Below are 23676 nucleotides of genomic sequence, written 5' to 3' on the forward strand. Positions count from 1 at the left end.
GCCACAGGATGTCTTGGAAGGGCTGTGCCCCGTGCTGGCACCATGGGGGCTGCAGCTCACAGCCTCGTGCTTGCTGCTTCCTGAAGCCTCCCAGCATCTCCATGCAAACAGCACCCAACTGCAAGGGCAGCAAAGATTCCATCTCACTAAAATGACATTTCCTGATTTGAAAGCAACACACAGTGCAGCACGTGTATTGTTTCAGGCGTATGACCATTTTTGTTACTTATAGCAAGTACTTAAGGAAATTTTTCCCACTTGCCTTTTATGCGGGCTTGTAGCATCCTAACTCAGTTGCTTTTCTTCCAGCTGTGCTGCTTGCATAAACAAAAAGATTCCAGCTTTCCTTGTGAACCAGCTCAGCCAACTGCAATGCCACACGGCTTCCTTGCAGCCCCGGGGACCTCTGCTGCCAGGGAGGAACTGGGGAGTGGAGATGGGAGTACAAGAACCAGAGAGTGAGGGCTGCACCAGCTGGGTGGTCCTGAGCACAAAGGCAAGATGTATGTGGAGCTTAATCAGGGAGAGACTCAGGCTAAAATGTGCTCCATGTCCTGTATGTTTTTTTTAAGCCTCAATGATACATATGCAGCAGAAGTCCAGCTCCCTTTATATAAACGTCTTGTTTTATTAAAACTAGTGTTTTCACTCAAGTTTTTAAAGAATCCTTTATTTCACATGAAAAAAAAGCACCTTGCAGCAGAGCAGCCCCTTGGGCTGTGTGGTTTAACCATCTCCAAGCTGCTCCAGTGGCTCCTGCCTGCTGGCAACCCTGCACTGCGCTCCCTCCGTGCTGTGCACGTGGCCCAGTGTGGGACGAGACAAACCACCCGGAACCACAGTGAGTTAATGATCAAACACGTGTTGCTGCGGGGTGGCTTCAGAGAGCAACAGTAAGTAGCTTAACCTTTTTCATGTTGGACTGCACCGGTGTTCCTCCGGGGCAGGAGGGGAGATGGGATCTTCTAGCACCAAATGCACTGACGTTTGGTGCTGGCATCTCCCTGGATCCACTGTGACTCTGTTGGTGCAGGGATGGAGGCACAGAAACCTGTGCTGAACCCCAGACATGTGCAACAGCCCCTACCCCTCTGGGGCCTCATCCATACTCCTGGGGCCAGATCTTGGGTCTGGTGACCCCCAGGCATTTCCAAACCCAGCCATGCTGAATTTCTGTTTCCTCCTATGGGTCCCTGGCCGTGCACCTCACTGCCGGGGGATACTGCAGCTGCCCACCTTTCTGCAGAGCTCACTTGGCCCCACACCACACCATCCCTGTGGGGAAGCCTAGGGTCAGCTCTAGAGCATCTCTCTGCCCAGTATTTTCATAGAATCACCAGGTTGGAAAAGACCCACTGGATCATCGAGTCCAACCATTCCCATCAATCACTAAACCATGCCCCTCAGCACCTCGTCCACCCATGCCTTAAACCCCTCCAGGGAAGGTGACTCAACTCCCTCCTTGGGCAGCCTCTGCCAGTGCCCAATGACCCTTTCTGTGAAAAATTTTTTCCTAATGTTCAGTTTAAACCTCCCCTGGCTGAGCTTGAGGCCATTCCCTCTTGTCCTGTCCCCTGTCACTTCGGAGAAGAGGCCAGCACCCTCCTCTCCACAACCTCCTTTCAGGAATTGTAGAGAGCAATGAGGTGTCCCCTCAGCCTCCTCTTCTCCAGGCTAAACACCCCCAGCTCTCTCAGCCGCTCCTCATAAGGCCTGTTCTCCAGCCCCCTCACCAGCTTCATTGCTCTTCTCTGGACCTTTTTTTTTTTATTTCTTTTTTGAATTTTGTGCACCTCTGCCCAATAATGCACCTCACCCTGCACCTCTGGCACCACTGGGGCAGCCAAACCTGCAATAAGGAAGGTCATGGGTCATGCTAAGAAGAAAGCAACTGCTTTTCTTAAGTGCTCAGAAAATTCTTGATGAGTGTTAAGACCTTCCCACCCTGCCTTTTCTATATGTCCATTCCCAATACAGCTGCTGTGGAAACCAAGCCCAGGCAGCCTCTGGCAGGTCTGTGAGGGCAGGGGGGATGAGAAAGTAGGATGCCTGCTGCAGAGGCAAGGGTGCTTGGCTGAGCTGCTTGTGTAGGGAGGGGCAGATGCAGATAGACAATAATAGCTTTTTGCCTTGGTTTATAATCTGACTTTCATCCTTCACTGCTTGCCTTCTGGAGCACTTAGTGCCCTGAAAGACACCCAAGAGTGGAGAGAATCTGCACCGTTCAGCAGGCTCCACGAGTATCTTTGCTTTAGCTGCTGTAAAGGTCTGGTCTTTTTTTTTTTTTTTTTTTTTTCCTTTTTTAAGAAAAAACAGTTTTATTTTTATGCACAGCAGAGCGCTGCCAGGCCATCATCTTGGCACATACTCTCTGGGCAGCCCTGTGAAGTTTCTTCCCCGCAGGGCTTCATCCACTGTCAAGATGTATTGGTTGATAAGATCTTTCATTTCCTGGGTGAATGGCTGAAAATCCTTTTGCTTAGCACCAGACCGCTTGAAGTTCCCATCCCTGTTGTTCTCAACGCAGAGCAGCCGATCCTCTGTCACTGTCATGTTCAGGAACTCCACCATCTCCTTCAGTTTAGGGATGAGGCTCTGCTTCAGGTCCTCGTAGTGGATGACGAGCAGGCGCTTGCCGTACTTCAGCCAGTCCAGGACGTGGGAGGCCCACCAAGAAGCATAGCTGTTCACGAACTCGGGCCACTCTAGAGGGCCACAAAATGAAAAAGTGTTAACTGCATTGTGTTTTAAGCTTCCCAAACCTTATCTTGTGCAATAAGACTGTGTTTCCTGATGGGCATACGCTAGAGAAGCATAACGTGGCCGGCTGCTGGGGTACAGCAGCTCAGCTTCGCAGCTTCTGGCATGGAGTTGGATGATGCTCAGCCCTGCTGTCCCCAGCCACCTGGACTGTGACAGCCTCAGGAGATCTGGGAATGCCATCAAACTGCCTGGGAAGCCTCAGGGAGGGACAGGGCAGCACCCAAGTGGGTACAGCTGCAATGGAGCCTTGTTCATGGTTGTTGGGCGCTGTGCGTGCCAGCTCTATGGTGGGAGGAGAGGACAAAACACCCCAAGGGAGGAGTCCAGTTGAAAGCCTGTGGAGGGCTGTGAACAGAGGAGGCGGTGGGTCTGGCTCGTATGGTGGCTTAAGCAATGCTTTGCCACGTAACGTCAAGCATATTCTTTCACTTCTGTGGTTTTCCCTCTCTTTTACCTCCATTTCAAATGGAGAGTGAGAAAGAGGGTTATTTTTTTTTTATATGTATTACTATCTAGTATTTGTTTACATATTACTTTTGTTATTATGTAAACGCAGCATCAAAACACTGATCTTGGATGGGGCCCAAGCTGTTCCTGACTTCCAAATCTGTCAAATGACATATCTCCCTGCCTGCTTACCAGCCTGCTTATGGCAAGACTGGATAAAGAAATAGGATCAATAGGGAAGATTCTTCTGTTCCTAGAACGTGGGAGGGATTTAAGGTCACCTGCCAGGATCACTGAGGGAAAATTTACGGAATTATTTTCTCATTTTTGCCTTGGGGGTTAATAACGACACCTCAACCTGTACTTGCTGTCTGAGATAATTTAATTTTCCAAGGGTTAAGGAAGCCCTAGCAAAAGCTTTTGGGCTGGACAAAGAGCATTTGTGGCTGAAATGTAACAGTTAGCAATTTGCAGCACAGGAAAGCCATTCCCTGCAGATTTTTTCTCCTTTCTTAGGGCTATTTGGTCTGGTTTTTGACGAATAAGTCTTGAGTTGTGAGTGATGAAAGCTGATATGTGAACTTGGGAAAGAAATGTGCTGTGACAGAGGATGCTCCCTCCACCCCCCCAGTCCTTTGAGTGTGGTTTGCCAAGCCACAGCGGTAATGCCCTAAACATGCACAAGGAGAAATGCAAGCTGAATCTCTCCTCTCCTGCAGAACCTGGATGCAGGGGTGTATTTGGTGGGGAAATTGTACTTGCACCATCCAGCTTGCCAGTCAAATGCAGGAAGAATGGCAGGCATATTCCAATTCATGTGTTCAAGGAACGCTGAATCTCAAGTCCCCTTATTGCTGTTATTTGTATTTATCTGCAGTGCAGTAGCACCTGTGCGGTGCTGTAAAATTTCCTCCAGGAAATGTCATGCTCCATTCAATTCTCCAAATCCTAAATTAGGTTTCTTACGGGTATTACATGCTGCAGGGGCAAGTTTTCTTCACCTCACACAGCTTGGCAAATGGGCTGTACACAGAGGTGCTGTACTGAGACATGTTTTCTCTGCCAAACAGTAGGATGGCAGCAGTGTTGGTGCGAGCCTGTGGCCACAGCATCAGTGCTGTGCTACCTTCCTCTCATGGTGGTAGATGTACAGTGAGACCACACCCAAAGTGCAGATCTGAGTGCTTCTGAGACTGATCTTGGCTGCAGTGGGACCCAAGTCCCACTGTTTGCAGTGCTCGCTCAGGTCCCAGTGTGTTCCCTCTCCCTACTATGCCAACAAGATAGACTTCAAACTTAGTCTAAAGTGACATTGGACCCCGGCTCATGCCGGGGCAGTGAATTACCTTTGCTCTTCCAGTTGCGGTCTGTGGCGTACCCCAGGTGCCCAGCGTATTTTCTGTTGAACTCTGCCATCAGTGACTTGTACGGGTTCCTTATCAACAGGATCGCCGAGTCAAACATCTCAATCTCTGTCTTGCCACTTTCATGTGTTTTCACACAGATGGTCCTTCTGCTTCTCCAGTGATCTTTTTCTCCTTTAAAACCTGTTTTACAAGACAGGATTGTTGGCTGTTTCACTTGATTATATGTCTGTGTTTTTTCATACTCTAAATCATTCTCTATAGTGGTGTGAAACTGTCGTGAAAGTACTGATCAAGTAAACCCATCACTTGGAAGCTAGGAACAGGGCTGAATTTTATTCCTGGCCTGCCGCTAACCCACAAGGCTTATTGACTTTATTTGGCTGGAATCATCTTGTGTGCTTCTCCGTGCCTGCTGTAAGGAGGACCCTGTCTCTGACTGGAGCCCCTGGTGCTGAGCAGGGCTTGGGCTTCGGGCCAGGCTTTCCCTCACTGGGGAGGACTTTGTCAACACCTTGCTGCAAAAGGGTTGGTCTTCACAGCTGCAGATGTGCATGTGCCCAGCAGCACCAATGCAGATGACATGCATGTTTTGCAAGTTGAAAGCCTGGCTCTTTGTGACAATAGCTGCCTGTTGGGCTCAGCGCACTGCTGGAGCAGTCCCTGCTGCTGCCTGCACAGTGTGAGACTGCCCATTACAGACACATGTTTCAATTTTACTACACGTGCTGACAGTGCCAGCCTTTGCTGGCTCCAAGAAGAAAGATGCCAGAGGGAGCAAGTAAAGTTTCATGCCTCGGAAGGGCTTTGCGTGTCCCATCCCTCTGAATAAGGTACCTTTGTTGTAGAGGGCTCCATCAAAGTAATAGCTTCCCGTGTAGTAACCTGTGGCGTGCTCTATCAAATGGCGAGCCCACGTGTTCCCAGCCCCAGGAAAGCTTGACAAAGCCACAAACACTTTGGATTTGGTGGTTAAGAATTTCCTGTCCGTGCAGCGGGTGTCTGCAAGTACAGAAGATATTTCATTGTTAGCATTGTGGCTTTCTAATAATTCTACTGACAGTTCTTGATTACAGGCTTTAGTGCTTCTTTCTTTTCTCTCATGAATATATGATATCAACTTGAGTCTAGTTGTGAGCCAGCTACTTCCCAAACTTAATTCAGCCATAAGAGGCCAAAGAAATTATCATCACAATAGGTTCTCACTGATTTTGTGTTAGATGACGCTTTTTTATAGAGCTGTGGCAAACCATTGTACTTCCCTGCAAATTGTGATAGAAGCCTCTTGGTGCCTGTTTGTCAATGGCTGCTTGCCTGGCAGGGTGGCTCTTCAGAAACCCTAAATGTGTCATTACACCTGGAAATTGCAGGTTTTATAAGGCAGGAGAAACCCCTCCCACTGAAAGGAGCTGACATCCAGTTAAACCTCTCAACTGTTACCTCTCTCCAAAGAGCCCAAGGCAGTGACGAGCCAGCATTGTATTAACCTTCCATGGGGAATAGACACTTGGGATCTTTCTTTCTCCATGGGGGCTAAACACCCAGCTAAACATGCTTTTGTAAATCCTAACTTGATTTCTTAGTATGCCAATAAAAGCAAGGATAGGATGAGAAGTGATCTTGACCCTCCTCTGTGATGATTCAAAAAGAAGGCAGGAAATAAATTAGAAATTACTCTCTTCTGTTTGCTCCAGAGCCTCAACATCCTTCTTGTGGTGAGGGGCCCAGAAATGAACACAGGATTCGAGATGCGGTCTCACCAGTGCTGAATACACAGGGAGAATAACTTCCCTGGACCTGCTGGTCACACCGTTTCTGATCCAAGCCAAGATGCCCTTGGCCTTCTTGGCCACTTGGGCCACTGCTGGCTCATGTTCAGTTGCTGTCAACCAACACCCCCAGGTCCTTCTCCTCCAGGCAGCTTTCCAGCCAGACTTCTCCTAGTCTGTAGCTGCACAGGGTTGTTGTGCCCAGGGGCTCTTCCCAGTCTTGCCCTGGCATAACAAGGGTGGAGCTCGTACCTTGCACCGGTGTCTGATAGACCAGGCAGTATTTTCCTTCGGTGGCACTGCTGGTGTTGTGCATCCCGCTGCAGAGCAGCCCATCTGCGCCATCGTGCAGTGGGAAGTGCCTGGTGGGGTAGCCGCAGTAGCACTCCCGCCCTCGGATGACTGCCAAGGGAAACTCCTACGAAAGAGAGAAAATAGATCAGTGCGTAAATGCCACAGCATCAACAGCCTGCGGGGAATGCTGCTGCTATACAAAGAGAAATAAATCTTCACAAGGCCACTGTCAAGATCAAAGCAGTGTTTGATTTATCATTGTAAAGCTCTTCCTTCTTATACTACTACTGTCTTTCATATGGCAATTTCTTAAAAATTGTGTTTTGGACACAAGCCTTGTAAAGCTTTAAAATTCACAATATTATGGGGTGTTTCATTATTCATAAAAATAATTCCATAACATTCCTGCAGCATGTAGTACATAATTCTACCTGTAAAACATCAGTGTGGGAAACATTGAATTTTGAATTGGTTCGTCTTTCAAACTTTGATTAATATCCCCCGACCTGAAGAGTCAGCTGTTGAAAGTTTTCTTATTATGTTGATTTTACCGAAGTTTGTGTGGAGGAAACTTACCCTTAAAGAACTTAAGCAAAGAAGGGAATTAAGACCCACTCACTGCTGCAATTATATTTAAAAATAGAGCGGAAAAAGTCAAGCCATAAAAAAAGTGTGTGTATTACTATGACTGCTTTACAGTTCACAAAAAATGAACATGCATAGAGAGGCTGATAGAGAGTTTGAGATCTATTTTGGAAGAACTATTTAGAAATATGATACTGGGTAAATTTGGTCCATCTATGCTGCTGGTAGGTCTGGGGCTGCACCAGAGAAGGCAGAGGGGGATCCAGGGTGGCCTGAGAACAGCCATAGCCAGACCTTGTGCTTGGAGGAAGCTATGGGCAGGCACAGCTCTGCCTGCTGGCACATGCCGGGGTAGCTCTGCTGGTGCTTGGGCTCTGTCTTCAGGCACAAACACCTCTTTGTTTATATTGCCTTGCTTCTAGGTAAGGATAACTCAAGTGAAATCCAGACTGATGGCTGCAAATAACAGGTATCTCAGCAGAGCGTTGAGCATGCAGCTACAGGAAAGTTACAGGTAGTGTTCATTGCAAGGGAACAATTCCTGGGGAAAATTTCTGTCTGCAAGAAATTTCTTTTCAATGGGTTTGATGAAAAGTAATTCAGCCTTGCCCAAAAAGACAACAGGCTGCAAAGCAGCATTTTTATTTTTTTTTTGTGTAGTGGCAGAGCAGAGAGGCTCGGCTAATATTGATGAGAATTGAGAGAAGTTTGAGGGAAACCTGTGCTAATTATTTGCTGAAGAAATTAGCAGGTGTGTATGTGCTCAATAGGGAAAGTACACTTACTATGCTGAAAATGGTCCTAAAATTCAGTCTTTCTGCTCTTTACTGACAGGACTGGGGCTGGTTTCCTTGGGTTTCCAAAGTGCCCTGATGGCTTGCTCGGGACCAGGGATGCATTGGCATGCAGGGATGGGCTTGGTGCAGCCACAGAGTGGCTGAAGGAAGCTCAGGGGTTATTCAAGCGCAGATTGTTCAATTCCACCTATTCCATATCAACACTTTTTGCCTTTTAAAAGTCTTTTGGAGTCTGGGAGCGTGTGACAGGACTGCTGAAAGCAGCTTATCTCTCATTCTTCCCCGCATGTTCATCGTCTGATAAGGAGTCAAATCCAACACATATGCCATCTGTGCCCAAACAGCCAACATTTGCTTAGTGAATGAGATATGACATTGTCAAAAACTATTTACAGATTTGATCCAAGGGCAGAATAGTTCTGTTTCTGCCTGCAAACAGAAGATTTTTCTTTACAATGAAGCAGTGTTTCTCAGTTTGAGAAACTGAGTGCCCCAGCCTTCAAACACAGGCTAGAATAGAAGATGTACCTTGTACCTTATGCCAAGTGGCACCTGCAAGTGGTTGACTTTGCTGGAAGGCTGGAGGCTTTGTGAAGAGACCTAAGCAAACACTCCTCCATCCTTCTGTGCCTGCAGAAGCACTGGTCAATGCAGCGCTGTTCAGGGTGAGGGAGCACTGGAGTGCACAGGGTTGGTTGGGCTGCCCTCACTTGAGCATCCTTGCTGCTGTTTGGGGAGGGGAGAAGCAGGGCTGGGCTTGACAGGTGAAAGTTTTAACATCTCCCAGTGATGGCAGCACAACTGTAGTTCTGAGAATTGCACCAGGATACGCAGTGTCAGAACAAAGCACTGTAATCAGCTGTCTGATTATTTGGACTGTGCGTCTACCTGATGCAGCGCAGCAAGTGATTGCGAGGTAATGTGTTCAGTCTTGACTTCCCATCGCTCTTTAATCAAAACTACAAGCCATTCACTTTGCTCACCTGTGTATTTTATGTATTCCCCAAGCTGCCGTTATGGCTTTAGGCAAGCGTGTAACTTTTCAGTGCAGGACTAATCCTCAAGTTCGGTACACAAATCTGTGATGCTTCACTTCAGTTAAACACAAGTGCATCACCAGAGAAATCTGCTCATCTATAAACATGCATTTTGGGGGCTGAGCTTTAGAGCATGCATTTGCAGGCTCAGGTGTCCCTCCCGCAAGCTCTAATTCAGTGGCAGCTGATGTCAATGTGGCTGTTTACATAAGAATTTCTTAGATGAATCTTCAACAGGTAGTTTAAGAGTAGTAAGAAATCTGTCATTCCCTAATCTTTATATATAACCACATACAGCGGCTAAATGGCAAAAGGACTGTTTATTTAAAAATATAAATTCAGATGGAGACAGCTCATTTTGTAGGCAGGTTGGCTTATAAAAGAACATATATGAAAACTATGGCTTCTGGCCAAGTCACCTAGCCCAGAAACACATTCCTGGATCTGTATTATGGGATGATAATGGGTTGCTATTAAGCCATGTTATCACTCTGCTAATTAAGAAAGAAATTGATAACTACTGATACTTAGCAGGTTTCATCTTATGTTGTTAGCTCCAATTCATATCTCAAATGCTTCCAAGGGTGGAGATACTGTCTCAGCTGAACAAAGCAATTTGCAAGGCCAACAGATAAATATGGTATGCCTCGCTTTGCTTTTCCTCTCAGTCCCAAAGAGCAAAAGACTTAGTCACAGGTTTAACTTCAAGCATCCAGCTAGTTCCATTTAAAAGCCCATGAGCTTTTTTCAGGATGCATAGAACTTGGTGAGATTATTCCTTTCAGCATAACAGGCTGGACTAAAATGACGGTGGTTTTCTGATTTCAGGAGGACTCAGCATGTTGCCACCAGCCTAGGAAGTTGTCCATCTTTGAAAGGAAAGGAACCAAAGTTGGGACAAATGTTTGTAGCCTCATAATAGGACTTGTTTTGGTATCTAGAGTTAAAGCTTAAATCAGTGTGCAACAATTGGACTTGTGGAAATGTAATGGCTGCTTAAGTGGAGGGAGACTTTGACAGTATTTCTGTAGGCAAGCATCCTGCAACAGTGCCTTTCCAAAGGGTGGCATGTTGCCTGGCAGAGCTGAAGAGTGTGTGTGGAGGATAAGCAAGTCATTACCTACAGCGTTGTATGGAAGGAATAAATGAAAGAGGTACTGAACCTTTTCTTCACCTTCCTTCTGAACCTCTTTCTCTTAATGTTATCATTTCTGAAGCCCTCCAAGCTCTCTGTGCAGAATCTTTTTAGATAACCCTTTAGAATATCTGGTTTGCTGATGGCTTTCTCACACAAGCTTCATCAAGCAAATATGCACTGACTGTGACTCTGGAAAGGCACTAGCTGTTCTGCAGAAATGCAGTTTCTTCCATCCCACTGCTCTCTTCTCCTAGCCCTGTTCGAATGGCACGCTAATGTGGCACATTTTGGTTGTAGTCTTTTTCCTGCCTTCCTCAGCCACCAGTAATTTCAGATGCTTCCACTTTTTGGCTGAATGGCCAGAAAACCTTGAAGGAACAATACTTCCGAAAACCCACTTATTTAGAAAGCTAGAATGACATGACTGTGCTCAAAGTATTGATCTCATGTTTCAGCACATCTGAAAAAACCTTCTCCAGGTAGAAAAGCAATAATTATTTGCATTTCTTCAGTAAATATTTATACAATTATGTTAGATGTGGGTAAACTGACACAGGAAGATCAAGATTTTCCCCCACTCCCACTGTTAAACAATAGATCAATGGCAAAGTTTGGAAATAATTGCTCATGAAGTCCTCTTCTACTGAACATTTATGTGTATAGAGGATGTGAGAGTGTGTTTGCGTGATTGTAAAATACTATATACAGGGAATATGGGTGATTCACTGCAATTTGCTGCACGTGGTGCATTCTTAAAACACCGATGAGCTGATGCAGAGGATATGTTGTCTGGGAAAAGCTTTCCCACTCCACCTAGTAATTAAGAAGATTTGTTGTTCATGCCTTAATACTTTTAATCAATTTTGTGATGCTAGAAGACAAAGTAATTGAATGTTCAGCTTAGTGCATGAGACTGGCTGTGGCTGCCGGCTAAGTCTGACCACACAGTGAGCCGTCCTCTGTAAAAAAAGCTAAGCCCCATCGGAGTGGGGAGGCAGGGAACCAACCACAGCAACAGCCACTAAAGCAGAGGGTGCCCTGGGCCAGACCTTCCCTCCCGCGAGGATACCAGAGTCCATCAAAGTCAAAATCCTTTAGTTCTTAAATCAATGGTCTTACTCTGTGACAGGCGTGGAGGATGAGTGAAGGTGATGTGTCAGGCTAAGGCTGTGCACAAGGACTGTGGATTTTAGCATGTCCCTTCTCAATTCCTGTCCAAAAGCCGATAAGCACCCAACTGACCTTATTCATTTCTCTCTTGTACTCTTACATATCAGCGTGATGTTCTACAATGATTCTATTTTAAATTAAAATTGATTAATATTAAATTATATAGATTACAGTGAAGATGGTCTAAATTCTTCTTGAAAGAGATGTACCTGTATAAAAGCACCAGGAAAACCCACGTGCTTTCAGTGTGTTTGCTAATTTTTCTCTTGCAGCTTTTATCTATATTTAAAATCACATCACATTCCTAGCCAACACAGTTATGCATAGATGTAAAAATCCTCTTGTTTGCTATGGCAATGCCTGCTGCTGCGCTGTCAAGGCACCTAAGACCAAGAGAGCCACCTTGGAGCGGCACAGACAGGGCTGCATAAAGAAGAGCGTGTGGAGATCCCTTCTCCCTGCCCACGTACTGCGTCTGCCTTCCCAAGGTTGGAGTGGGAACCCTCTCCCCAGAAGGCACTGGAGCTGTTTTGGGTGCTGCTCAGCCCACATCCACCCACTAACTGTGTGTTTCCCCGTGAGCCGCAGCCGCCAAGACCTCCCCAGGGTTGGGTCTGGCTCTGGGTTTGTTTCGATGCAACACGGAAATGGGATCGATTTCCTCAGGGTTGTTACTTGTCACTTAGAACGGCTTTTCTGTGCGTCATATTTAGTGGCATCAGTCTGATGGCTTTCCCTCCCGCCCTCCCCACTGGAGAGAGTGGTTGGACCAGATACATCACTGGGTATTTACTCTGATGAGTTTTGCCCTTTAGAAACTCATTTACAAATCCAAAGCTTTAAGGCACTAATCTCTGCTATTCCCTTAGTAGATTAAAATGCAAAATAACAAAAAAAAAAGAAAGAAGAAAGGATGTGAAATGAGAACTGTTCTTACTTTCTTGGAGCAAAATTCAGAGCACATCTCCACCGTCAAATTGGGCTGTATCAAAGAGGCTGGAAAGGTGTCTGTTAAATTTTCTGGAGCTCTAAAACATCCTCGATAGATAACATTCCTCCCTGCAGGGATATGAAATAGGTTTCTCTTGAGAAAACAATGTCCATAGTATCCTGCCTCTTTCACAAAGAACAATATTAGGTTCAGAAACTAAAAATATTAAGATAAATTTTATATTTCAGCTGCTGTAGAAATAAGAGAAACCACGATATACTCTAGAAAAACTTGTTGCAAATCCTGCATTATTGTATGGAACACATGCCTTCAGCTTTGTACAAACCACTGAAAGTAGGGCTGCAGCAAAGAGTTTAAATTAAATTCCACCAGTGGAGGGCATTGCTATTGTTTGCAAGTCCCAGTTTTCTTTTTAAGACATGCTTTCCCCTGAAAGACTTAAAAGCCCTGATAAAAATCTACAAAGCTTCCTATGATTTGCACCAGAAAAGAAAGGAACTTTAAACGAAGCCTGAAAGCCCCCATAGGGACCCACCTTCCCGCACATCTGCTCAGCTGCTGAGCTATCCCTCTACTCTTCCCACTCTTTCTTTTCAGGGCAAGGGAGTCTGTTGCAGCCTTCAAAATCTAAACTAGGCTTTTGTAAGCTGTTCAGGGAGAGCGGCTTTTTTCAAGTCTTAAGTGTCAGCCTCTGATCTTGTCTGCTCCTGTGGAAATGCCACGCAGCTTGGCAGCATTGCTCCATTTTTTTTTTTCTTCCATCCCTGTGATTGAAGTCAGGATTTGGCCCAAAAACTTGTTACAAGCAGCAATACAATTTTCCCTCCTCTTAAAGAGAGAAATGTCCCCTGACAGACCCAAACGAAAACCCAGAGCTGTCATGGAAACTCACTGCTTCAGGCAAGGCCACACGTTCGCACAGATGAACTAATGGTAATAAAGAAAATAACACTGTGTAGCTGGTTAGAAAAGAAAAAGTCTGCTTGTCATATGGCACTCCTATTCTTAGGATTTTGTGGGCTTTACAAAGGTAGGAAATACCTTTATTTCATCGTTCTATTACTAATTCTCTCTTGATAGAATTTGCCTGGCATGACTTAATAGGAGAAAGGTGAATTTGGGAATGAATTTGGGTCTTTTGAGCCCTGGTCTGTAGCCACTGGCTGCTTTAAACCATTCTCACCAGAACTGGTGTACGACATGTGTTGGATGACAGGGAATATGCAGTGCAGTTTTGAAGGAAAATGTTGGTTCTGCCTGAATTTCCTGTCAGAAAGGACCAGATTCTCTGGCATGAGCCAAGAGCAAGCCAGAAAGAAGTTGCTTAAATGTTGTTCTAACAACTGTTCAAATCAGTTACTGGAAACAGTGCTATGTCTTTGGGATCACTTGGGAGATGTGGAAATGAGTAGCTTGAAGTAATTTGGGGGAAGCAGGAGTCTTCCTTGGACCAGATCACTGTGAGCATAGCACCAAAGAATAAAGGAATAAAAGTTTTTTGGCTTCTCAGGATTGTCTTGTAAGTCTTCCCACTAAATCTCATGCTAATATTTAATTCCTATGTTTAGAGTTGTCTCAATGGGTCAGGAAGAAATCTTGAACTGCCCACACTGGTACTTGTGAGGGAGCAGGGCTTGCCCCGGATCACTCTGGAAATGTGCTGTAATTTCTGTTATTTCCATGCTTTCTGGGAACCGGGTCTGTATCCTGCCTAAAGTGAACTGGCACTCTGTGCCACAGCGATCCTTGGGCTGTGATAGCTGCAGATATTGAGCTTTATTGCATTTAATATGATGTGGAGGCACAAATCCTGCAGTTCAGGAGCTGCACAGCTCGTGGCGCCCACAGAACCGGGGTGAGAAGGGGAAAATGAGAGGGTAGCCAGCAAACCCCATATCTAGGAGGGTTTAAATAGAGATGCTACTGGATCTGTTCTGCATAAGGAGATGCCTTATGCAAGGTCTGTTCTCTGCATTGCACAGTGTAAATCATGGATGCCTTTACAGTTTCAGAATTACATTCCAATACACTTGTTCATTGTGATTAATACTTCTGTTGGCCCCTCAGCTATCTTGTGTCAGTCAGATTCTTCAAACAGTCAGATATCAGGTATTACTAAGGGCAAACAGAATACAAATCTAGCTCCAGGCTAGACTAATTTGATGACTAATTCATTAATACTTAAGAAAAAAATAAACACCGCCTTTTCATGTGAAATACTTATATATATATTTTATGCTGAAGATTTAAAGAGTGATGCATGTACTGGGAAACCTGCCAATGTGCCCGTCAGCCTGACACTAGCAATTTAGGTCTATGTACCTTTGATATATAATTCATATGTAGCTGGGCGGATTATTGTACAAACCTTGACTTGTCTTTAAGAAGAAATGAAGTACCATCAATACTGGCACAACCTGAGGTCTTGGTGCTTCTCCTCAGCAAATAGCATCCGTTAAGGTCTTGTGAGCTTGCCAAAAGTAAAGACAGCTCAGCAGTTCGGATATTCTGTGCGCTTGGTGTTGGCCCAAAGGTTTATCTATTGTATCTCCCCTGGTGGCTAATTGAATGACAAGCAGAGTGAGTGTTGTCATCTAAAGATGAAAAAAACCCTCCTCAAGGTAATTCCTTTCTCTCGCTTAGGAGAGAGATTGGTGTGCCTCTTTCCCTGGCCTCTACTTATTCTCCTGCTGCACTCATATAGCACTTATTTCATTTAGGATCATTTCTGAGCTCAGAGTGGCATTGATACAAGTGCTTTTCTGCCCTTCTGGTATAAGACATCTACTTCCAGGGTTGTTTCTCAGACGCGTGTGGGTTTTTCCCTCCACAATGGATGCGAAAGGGAGCAGTTTCTCCTCAGCTGAAATTCTGCTGCTGCTGCAATCGCTCTACCCTGCCTGTGTTTTATTTCTTCCCCTGTGGCGCTGACTGTGGACGGGCAGCCGTGGGGTTGCTCCGTCAGGCATGTCTGGCCCCTCCAAGGCATTGAGCAGCGCTGCTATTTTCAGGAGGGAGACCAGCAGCAAATGGACGCTGTGCCCCGCAGGCAGCTTTGTCCTTCGCTCTTCCAAACTCTGCTGACAAACAGAGCGAGAGGAGCTCTGGGGGCAGCCCACACGCTCAGCCCTTCCATGGCGTTTCCCTCGCTGGGGCCTGCAGCCGCCTCTTCCCAGTCACACAAGCACTTACGTCGTCTCGCTCCTGCCCTCAGCTCCTCCACCCTGTAGACCGAGAGCCGGTTCACCCCTCCGCAGATGGAGCCCTTCTCCCCCTTGCACTCGCTGTTGCACTCCTCGGGCTTCGAGGGGGTCACCGGGAGCTTGTTCCCGCAGTAGCACTCGGCTCCGTAGGCCAGGCCAGCGTAGGTGTAAGCCCTGCGGGGAACAAACCAGGCACTGTTGGTACTGGCACTCCATCTGTTCTCGAGTTTATACCTGACAGAATCACAGAGTAGGAGTAGTGGGAGTAGGAAGGGACCTCTGGGGCTCATCCAGTCCATTCCCCTTGCTAAAGCAGGGTCACCTCAAGCACATGCATAGCAACACCTCCAGCTGGGTTTGAATGTCTCCAGGGAAGGAGGCTCCACACCCTCCCTGGGCAGCCTGTTCCAGTGCTCCATCACTCTCACAGGAAAAAACTTCCTCCTCTTATCTAGGTGGAACTTCCCATGTTCCAGTTTGTGCCTGTTGCCCCTTGTCCTTTTGCTGGGCATCGCTGAACAGAGTTTGGCCCCATCCTCCTGAACATCGCCCTTGAGATATCGATCAGCATTGATGAAATGCCCTCTCAGTCTTCTCCAGGCTGAACACATCCAGGTTCTTTGCCCGTAAGAGAGATGTTCCGGGCAGGACCCTGTGTATGAGATGCACTTCTGCCACCTGGCCCCACAGACACAGACAGCCCCGGGGACCAGCCCAGCCTCTCTGAGTAGTGGCTGTCAGGGCCCACCCAGGGAAGTCCTCGGAGGGTGGGCTTTGCCTCCCAATGTTTGTCTAACCAAACAGTAATTTTTAACCAGGACAACAAAACATATTGTAAGCAGCCATGGTATAATAAAGACGACAGGCAGCAGTGAAATAGTCCACTTAAAGCAAGGTAGCAGAGCTACACTATGCCTGAAGGTATAAGATAATGACAGTTTTCACAGATGCTATAGTTCAACATATGTGGGCTTTCCCCATTTCAAGTTCTGTTCCACTTATTGTCAAAAAAAACCTGTGAAAGAACACCACTCACCTCTCAGCACACGCCTCCTGACAGTGAGATACTGTCATTTTTCTTAAGTCATAAAACACAGCTCCCTTCAGTGTCCTCTCCCTCGAATCATCACTGAAGCATCCCATGTAGGTGCCTGTGTGCATGCAAGACCAGAGTTAGGTGGCCTATTGGATGGAGATGGGGAAAAAAAACATCCAGCAGTGATCTAAAGCCCGAAGTTACAAACAGAGCTGTGTTCGATCTAGTCACAGCCTGTCGGGGGTCCTGCCTGCTCTGCAAATCTTTCTGCTGGTACCAAACCTTTGTAGGTGCCCAGGAGCCACGGTTCTCAGGGAGTGTCTGCTCCTCTCCCTCCCTTCAGTGAACAAGCATGGCAAACTTCTAAAGTAAAGGAGGAAGCAGCCTTCAAAATTATATAAACTCTGAGAAATCCTGCTGGATTTCTCCCAAGTTTTCTTGAAAATCTATAAATGATTATGAGACGGTACAAGAGAAATATTAAGAAAATCAATTTTCTTTGGGTACATAAAGATATATTAAAGCTATAGTGGAAAGATAACTTCAGTCTTAACTAGGCAGCATTGTCTGGCTATCACATTGAACTATCTCATTCTCTCTGGTGTAAATGAATCTTTTAAAATACGTCTTGCTTTAGTTAGCATATGAAAGATAAATACTTCTTTTAGACTGCATCCAATGTTACATCTCATTTTTGTTGTCATGAACAAAATACTGTAAAAATCTAGTCCATTTTTAAATATACTATTGGAAGGATGATGTGGAGTCCCACTATTATACAGCAATTGTGTGTGTGTAAGTGCATGTTATCATTCAAATACAAAAGAAAAAAGGAAATTTGATTTTAGAAGTAGCGGTATTGAGATGATAACACAGGGAAATTAAATAACATGAGCTGTGGACAGGAAGAGAATGTAAGATGAAAAATGAAACTAAAAAGCGTGATATTAACAATAAAATAATCCACAAGGAAGAGAAAGTTTTAGCCACTCTAACAGATATTTTGGAGCTAGGAATAATAAATCAAACATTTAAATATTATGAACAAAAGTAGAACCAAAGACCTGCATGCTGGTAGTTTGCAAACATGCAATTAGAAAATTTGCAAGCTGTGAATATATACCCAGAGCATGCAGTTAACAAGGTGGGAGTCACACCTGCAGTAAGGGCGCTCTGCATTTTACTGGAGAGTTCTGATTTGGGTGCTGTGATTCAAACCAGTAGCAGCAGCAGCAAACAGCGTGTGAGGCCAAAGCACCCAAGTTGGGAGGCACCGGCAGGCCAGCTGACACAGGCAGCATCTACCCTCCTCCCCGCATCCCTCCCCTGCTGCGAGCCCAGCAGCAATCTCTCATTCACATCTTCCTCTGAATGAGTCACAGAGAGACTCTGCGGTCTGAGCGCCGCACAGCACATCACAACAGCCATCCAGTCCCCATCACCTCTGCTTCCTGGGCAATGGCATAAGCAGGCCAGGGGAAAGCAATGTAAAACACCCCGTCCACTGGAAATATTCGTAACAGATAATTTTCATTTTTTACCTAATGAATCCCTGGTTTTAATCATTGCACTAACTGTATTTGCCAGTCTCCCTGGCAGGGTAAGATGTGGTCCCTGCCCTGAGCCACCTGCACTGTAAGCAGGGAGGACAGCTCGGTGTGAGGATGTTGGGGCTCTGGAACGAGTCCAGAGAAGAGCAACCAAGCTGGTGAAGGGGCTGGAGAACAGGCCTTATGAGGAGCGGCTGAGAGAGCTGGGGGTATTTAGCCTGGAGAAGAGGAGGCTGAGGAGAGACCTCATTGCTCTCTACAACTCCCTGAAAGGAGGTTGTGGAGAGGAGGGAGCTGGCCTCTTCTCCCAAGTGACAGGGGACAGGACAAGAGGGAATGGCCTCAGGCTCCGCCAGGGGAGGTTTAGGCTGGACATTAGGAAAAAATGTTTCACAGAAAGGGTCATTGGTCCCTGGCAGAGGCTGCCCAGGGAGGAAGTTGATTCACCTTCCCTGGAGGGGTTTAAGGGATGGGTGGACGAGGTGCTGAGGGACATGGTTTAGTGTTTGATAGGAATGGTTGGACTCAATGATCCGGTGGGTCTTTTCCAACCTGGTGATTCTATGATTCTATGTGGAGAAACATAAAAGAAGACTTGAATTTTCTCACGCAAAGCATGATCCTGGGTGGACATGACGCCAGGGAGGTATACAGTACTCCCGAGTAGATGTCATCAGTTTTGCCTCGGGTTAAGGATTTGTCCTGGGTAGACAACTGCAGGCTGGCTCCCAGTCCCTGCATGGTGTGCCTCATGAGGAAGCATGGGAGTTCTGAGGGTGGCATTGCTAAGAAATACCCAAAACCAGCCTCCACGGTGAGAGTGTGCTGCTTTACTACGCGGGAACCCCAGGGCAACACTGAAACTTTAACAAGCATTACGACCACGGAGGAGTTCATTATGTCTTGGAAGGGATCCATAATGAAATAACAAGCCTGTAAGTTTGCTAGGAGAAGTGGCGGGGCCACATACTCTACAATAGGTAGTTAAATTTTTAATTGATCATTTCCAGAGGCATTCCATTGCTTGTTAACAATACTGTTATTAATAATGTTACTTCACGTTCAGTCAGATATCCAAATGAGGCATATTTGAATCAACATAATTCAATGGGATGTAGCAATAAATAGTCTTCTGGGCTCTGCTCAATCAGCAGTTAGATGTGAGCAGGGCACTATCCTTAACTAACTTTATGGATAATCTTCAAAATGAATCTTTTTTTGGTTTTAATCGAACATTTTAAAGATCAGTTTCATATTCTGCCTGGTATTAGAGTTGCTCGCAAACACTCACCACATTTCTCTAGGTTTTATCTATTCTTTAATTCATTGTCAGGGGAGAGGGGTATCACCAAATACAGAAAGGACTAGAGCAGCCCTGGCAGATACAGTCTTTTAAGGGAGAACCAGGTAAGCTGCCTTTGTGCAGTCAGGACCGGGGAAGAGGCAAAGCCAAAGGGCTTGTGGGCACTCGCTGTGTTCAGCAAGCCAGGCATACTCCATTGAACCCACTGAAACTATCCATGCTGCCAGAGCACATGGAGCCTGGAAGTATAAATCGCAGGGCATCCAGAGCAAGGTAGCATAACATGCCCTATTTTACTGTATTGCTTTCTCTCCTCCCCGGTCCCCCAGATCTCCCAGCGTGGATCAGCAAGCCTGCTCAGGCAGCTCCCTGCCTGACCCCCTCCTGTTTAAATCATCCACCTACACTGAGCGGCTCAGACCAGGGTTGTCTGCTCCTTGCAAGAGTGAAAAAGTAAGACTTTGTGAATATTAAATACCGTGTTTATGATGTACAGGTACAAAAGCAGTAGCCTGGAGGGTTTGTGTGATTTTTTTTCTGCTACTGTCCATTAAGAGCTTATTAAAGTAGGTGGTGACCAATGTCAGCAAAAGATGTATTTGCTGGAGGTTAAGGTGCATCTTCCTCCCACAGGGAGCTGGTAATGTCTGCATCCAAGCCTTCCTGACAGGACAAGGATGGGGTCAGGACCCCTTCTCAAAGCCTACTCCCCTGCATTGGGGTTGGTCATTGGTGTGCAGGATGGAGTAGCTTTAGCTTCGTGTTTCGCTGGTCCAGGGGCTGTCATCAGGCTCTGAGCACTCAGGCTATGTGTCTGGGGCAAGTCATGAAACGTAGTGGGGTTCCCTGGGAGCCATCTGCACTTTGCAGCCTCTTTTCCAGGCCACCAAAACCTGCTAGCAAGGGAATGTTACGAAGCACCTGTGGAGCACTCTTGGAAGCTCCAGGCTTGTGGTTCTGTTGACTCTAGTGCTTGCAGTTTGACTGACTCACACTTCATGACTCATCTCCCATACACCATCACTGTCGCCTTCTTGTTCCCAGTTCTAACAATTCACTCAGTAGGAGTCACAAGGTAGCACCCATTTTATGGAATTTTTGCAGAAAGCACTGCTTTGTTTGGATAAATTTATTCAACAAACTAAATGACAGTTTAGTAATGTGGTGTCTAGTCATAGAGATCCCATTCCTTTTTTTTTATGATCAGATACCTCCAATAATAACTAGTTCTTCTAAAAGGCAATGGAACAAAGATAGCAAAGTCATAATTTGATGCTGCAACCTTAAGAGCATTATCAGCCACCTAGCTTGAATCCTGATGCTTTCTGTGTTGGGCTCCTCAAGGAGGCCTGTCTGCTCCCTGAGAGATGCTCAGCTTCCAGAGCTGGCTGCAGAGTTGGTGCTCCAGCTCCCTGTTGCACAGAGAGCAGCTCAGCTGTGGAGCATCCCAACACCATGGGCACCCAGCTTGGTGCTCCTCCCTGGAGCACATTGAGGGCCTGTCAAGGGATGATGTCCCACACTGTGCCAGGATGATGCAGCTCTCCGTGGGGAGTTCATAGGGGTAAAAAGCTATGCAGGAAAAGTGAACATCTACAGACTCCTCTTCTGCTACTTTGCTTGCTTTAATTAGTAGTTTCTTAAAAGCTTTCCTGATCAACAAATGAAAGCAGTCCATGCGTGTATTTATCAGCAGCTCTTAAGGCAGCAGAAACAGGCTCACAGTGAAGTGAGTTCAGATCTCTGTCAAACCTGAATGGCTTTCCATTTGGCCTGGCAAATGGACAGCTTTGTATGTTGTGTTCTGGCTGTTGATGGACTGCACCCATCCCTGTGTTCAATCCCCCTTGCGTTCCCCTTGGCCTGTTGCAAATTTCCAGAGAACTTGCCCATAAGGCAATCCAGGAGTTCTTGTTTCTTGTAGTGCTGGCTTGGCACTCAGTAGGGGAAGAAGGCTTGTATGGCCCATGTCTTGTCTCCCTAAGGACGTTGTGTTTGTAGAGATGCTCACAGAGGACAGGTGCAATAGCAGAATTTAATATATGCTAGGAAGCCGTAGCAGCAAGAAGGCACTTATAAACTTAAGGCATTGTGTAATTTGGAATAGTTGATTTAATAAAACCCACTTTTAAAGTGTTCCCTGTTCTGAGAAAGAAAATCAATTAAGCAATATTCATCTCTGCCTGTTTGAAGAGAAAATAATTTATATTAGGGAAGCATATTTCACTGTATAGACTTCCATTCAATCCATAAAACCACATTTTTGGAGGAAGTTACAGCTCAGCATGACCAGGGACATATACAGGATCATATTTTGGCCTGTGCATACACTTAAGAACTCGTCTGAAAGCAGTGATGAGCCAGGAGAAAGGCATTTCTGCAAGCAGTGGTTTTGGTGCTCGCCAGTGTCTGCCTGAGACAGCACTGGGAAGCGGTGTGGTTTACATGCATGACAGAAAATGGGGTGGGGGGTACATCCCTTACCTTTGTGTTCAGCAGTGTGCTTCATCACTTTAAATCCCACTGTTTGCACGGGCTCCTGATCGCTGACGAACCTGTGAAACCACCTTCTTCTCAGCTGTCTGAGCTCTGAGTTGCGGGACGCGAGCCACCGCGGGCTGTGCCGCTGGTCCAGGGCTGGTTCCTGCAGCGTGTCCATGCCCACCAGCAGCCGGGGACCCGAGTCAGGGTTTTGCAGCATCCTGGGATCTAGGATCCCAACCCCAGACATCCCGTCCAGCACTGGTAAGGCCTGATTAGCAGAGGTCCCACGTGAACCTTGCTGGATGACCAAGCGGGTCCGCTGGAGCAGCAGGAGGCTGCCAGCCATCAGGTAAGCTGCTGTGAGGAAGAAGAGCAGAAACTGGGTCCGACGGAGAAACTTCTGTAGCCTGAAGAAAGCTCTGGCCATGCCCTTGCTGAAACCGGGTCCTTCACACCTCCCGACAGGCTCCTGAATCTCTGCCTGGCCGGGTGCTGGTTCCTCCCATAAGTTCAGCCCATCACTTCAGTGCCTTCTCCTGACAAAACGCCTTCTCTCCAGTTGGCCGTGGCAGCGTGTGGCACTACCACCAGCCTCAGGCACCTGGCTGGCCATGGGGCTCCACACACACACAGGGTGATGCCATTGTCCTGCACCGCCAAGCCTCCTGATAGCCGATGCCGAAACCTGAAATACCAAGAGGGGAGGGTTGGTTCCCGTCCAAACAGAAAAGACCCATCATCAGGGTCACTTACCCCCACCCACCCCTTTTTTTTCAGCTGAGCCTTTCTCCATCTATTGTTTAAAATTATGCGCTTTAAAAACTATAATCCAATGAGAATGATAGATTAAGCAAAAGTTCATCTCAGATCTTCAGCCTTACTTTTTCTCTCTTTCAACTTGGAATGCACAAGAAATACCTTTATGATGAGGTTATTTCTCTCAGGATGTTTGGAAAGAGAGTTCTTTATTTTCTTTTGTTAATAGCTGACATCTCCATTCTTTGTCACTGGATGGAATAGGCAGCCACAGTATAGGCATCTTTTTAGGAAGATATTATCAAATTCCTTCCTTTGAGCTAAAGAGTAGCTAAGCTACAAATGCAGATCAAAGGGAAACAGCAGTGTCGGTTTGGGTGGGGTGGAGGGAAAGAAATTGCATCAACTCACAATAGTTAAGATAATGATAATTAATCTCTTTGCAGCACAATAAAATCAGGCTTTATGCCTGAAGGATATTTGGGGGTCTGTACTTACACACAGAGCTGTTTGTGTCACTTTAAAAGAAACCACAGATCCTGCTGGTTTTTTAGTAGATTTTCATTGCCAAATATTGAAGCATGGATGGGCATGGGCAAAAACTAGTGAACGCCTGAAAAAACTTCACTTCAAGTCTCACCAGATATCTCCTGACTGCTTCTGAGCTTTGCAGCTTTAGTTGTGCTCATGTATACCATGATGGGATTGTCAGGGCAAGAAAAGCTCCTTTGTGCTCTAGGGAACCTTTAACCTCCTGTAGCAAATAAAAGCTGGCATTTCCCCATAAATTCCTGTTTCCCTGGTCAAACGCTTCTCTGTGGAACAAGGCGAGTGTTGAGAAAAGATGCAGTGTTTTCCAGAAAAGAAAATATTATGGCTTTTGCTTAACTTGCAGTTAGGGCACGCTCTTGAAATCCACAGCCCTGGCAAGAAACACCCATTCAACGTATTGCTTGTTTCAGTTTCTGATTTTAAGTTTTGTGGATAGTCACTTATGCGTCTTTCTTAAGCAGATGCTACCAATTCAG

General features: G+C 46.2%; 1 protein-coding gene across 2 annotated transcripts in view; it reads right to left on the minus strand.

Annotated features, from left to right (window-relative positions):
• Positions 1-587: 587 nt before the first annotated feature.
• The window catches only part of WSCD1 (WSC domain containing 1), a 31409-nt gene continuing 8320 nt past the window's right edge, over positions 588-23676 (minus strand). For both annotated transcript variants that reach the window (XM_069873861.1, XM_069873860.1), the window contains 8 exons: positions 21893-22577; positions 16556-16670; positions 15509-15693; positions 12302-12423; positions 6596-6761; positions 5412-5576; positions 4557-4757; positions 588-2705 (listed from right to left, as the gene is read on the minus strand). In XM_069873861.1, the coding sequence (XP_069729962.1) occupies positions 2353-2705; positions 4557-4757; positions 5412-5576; positions 6596-6761; positions 12302-12423; positions 15509-15693; positions 16556-16670; positions 21893-22319 (1734 nt within the window). In that variant the 5' untranslated portion in view covers positions 22320-22577 and the 3' untranslated portion in view covers positions 588-2352. The remainder of the gene's footprint in view (positions 2706-4556; positions 4758-5411; positions 5577-6595; positions 6762-12301; positions 12424-15508; positions 15694-16555; positions 16671-21892; positions 22578-23676) is intronic.

This window comes from Phaenicophaeus curvirostris, chromosome 21 (assembly GCF_032191515.1).
Source record: "Phaenicophaeus curvirostris isolate KB17595 chromosome 21, BPBGC_Pcur_1.0, whole genome shotgun sequence".
Lineage (NCBI taxonomy): Eukaryota > Metazoa > Chordata > Aves > Cuculiformes > Cuculidae > Phaenicophaeus > Phaenicophaeus curvirostris.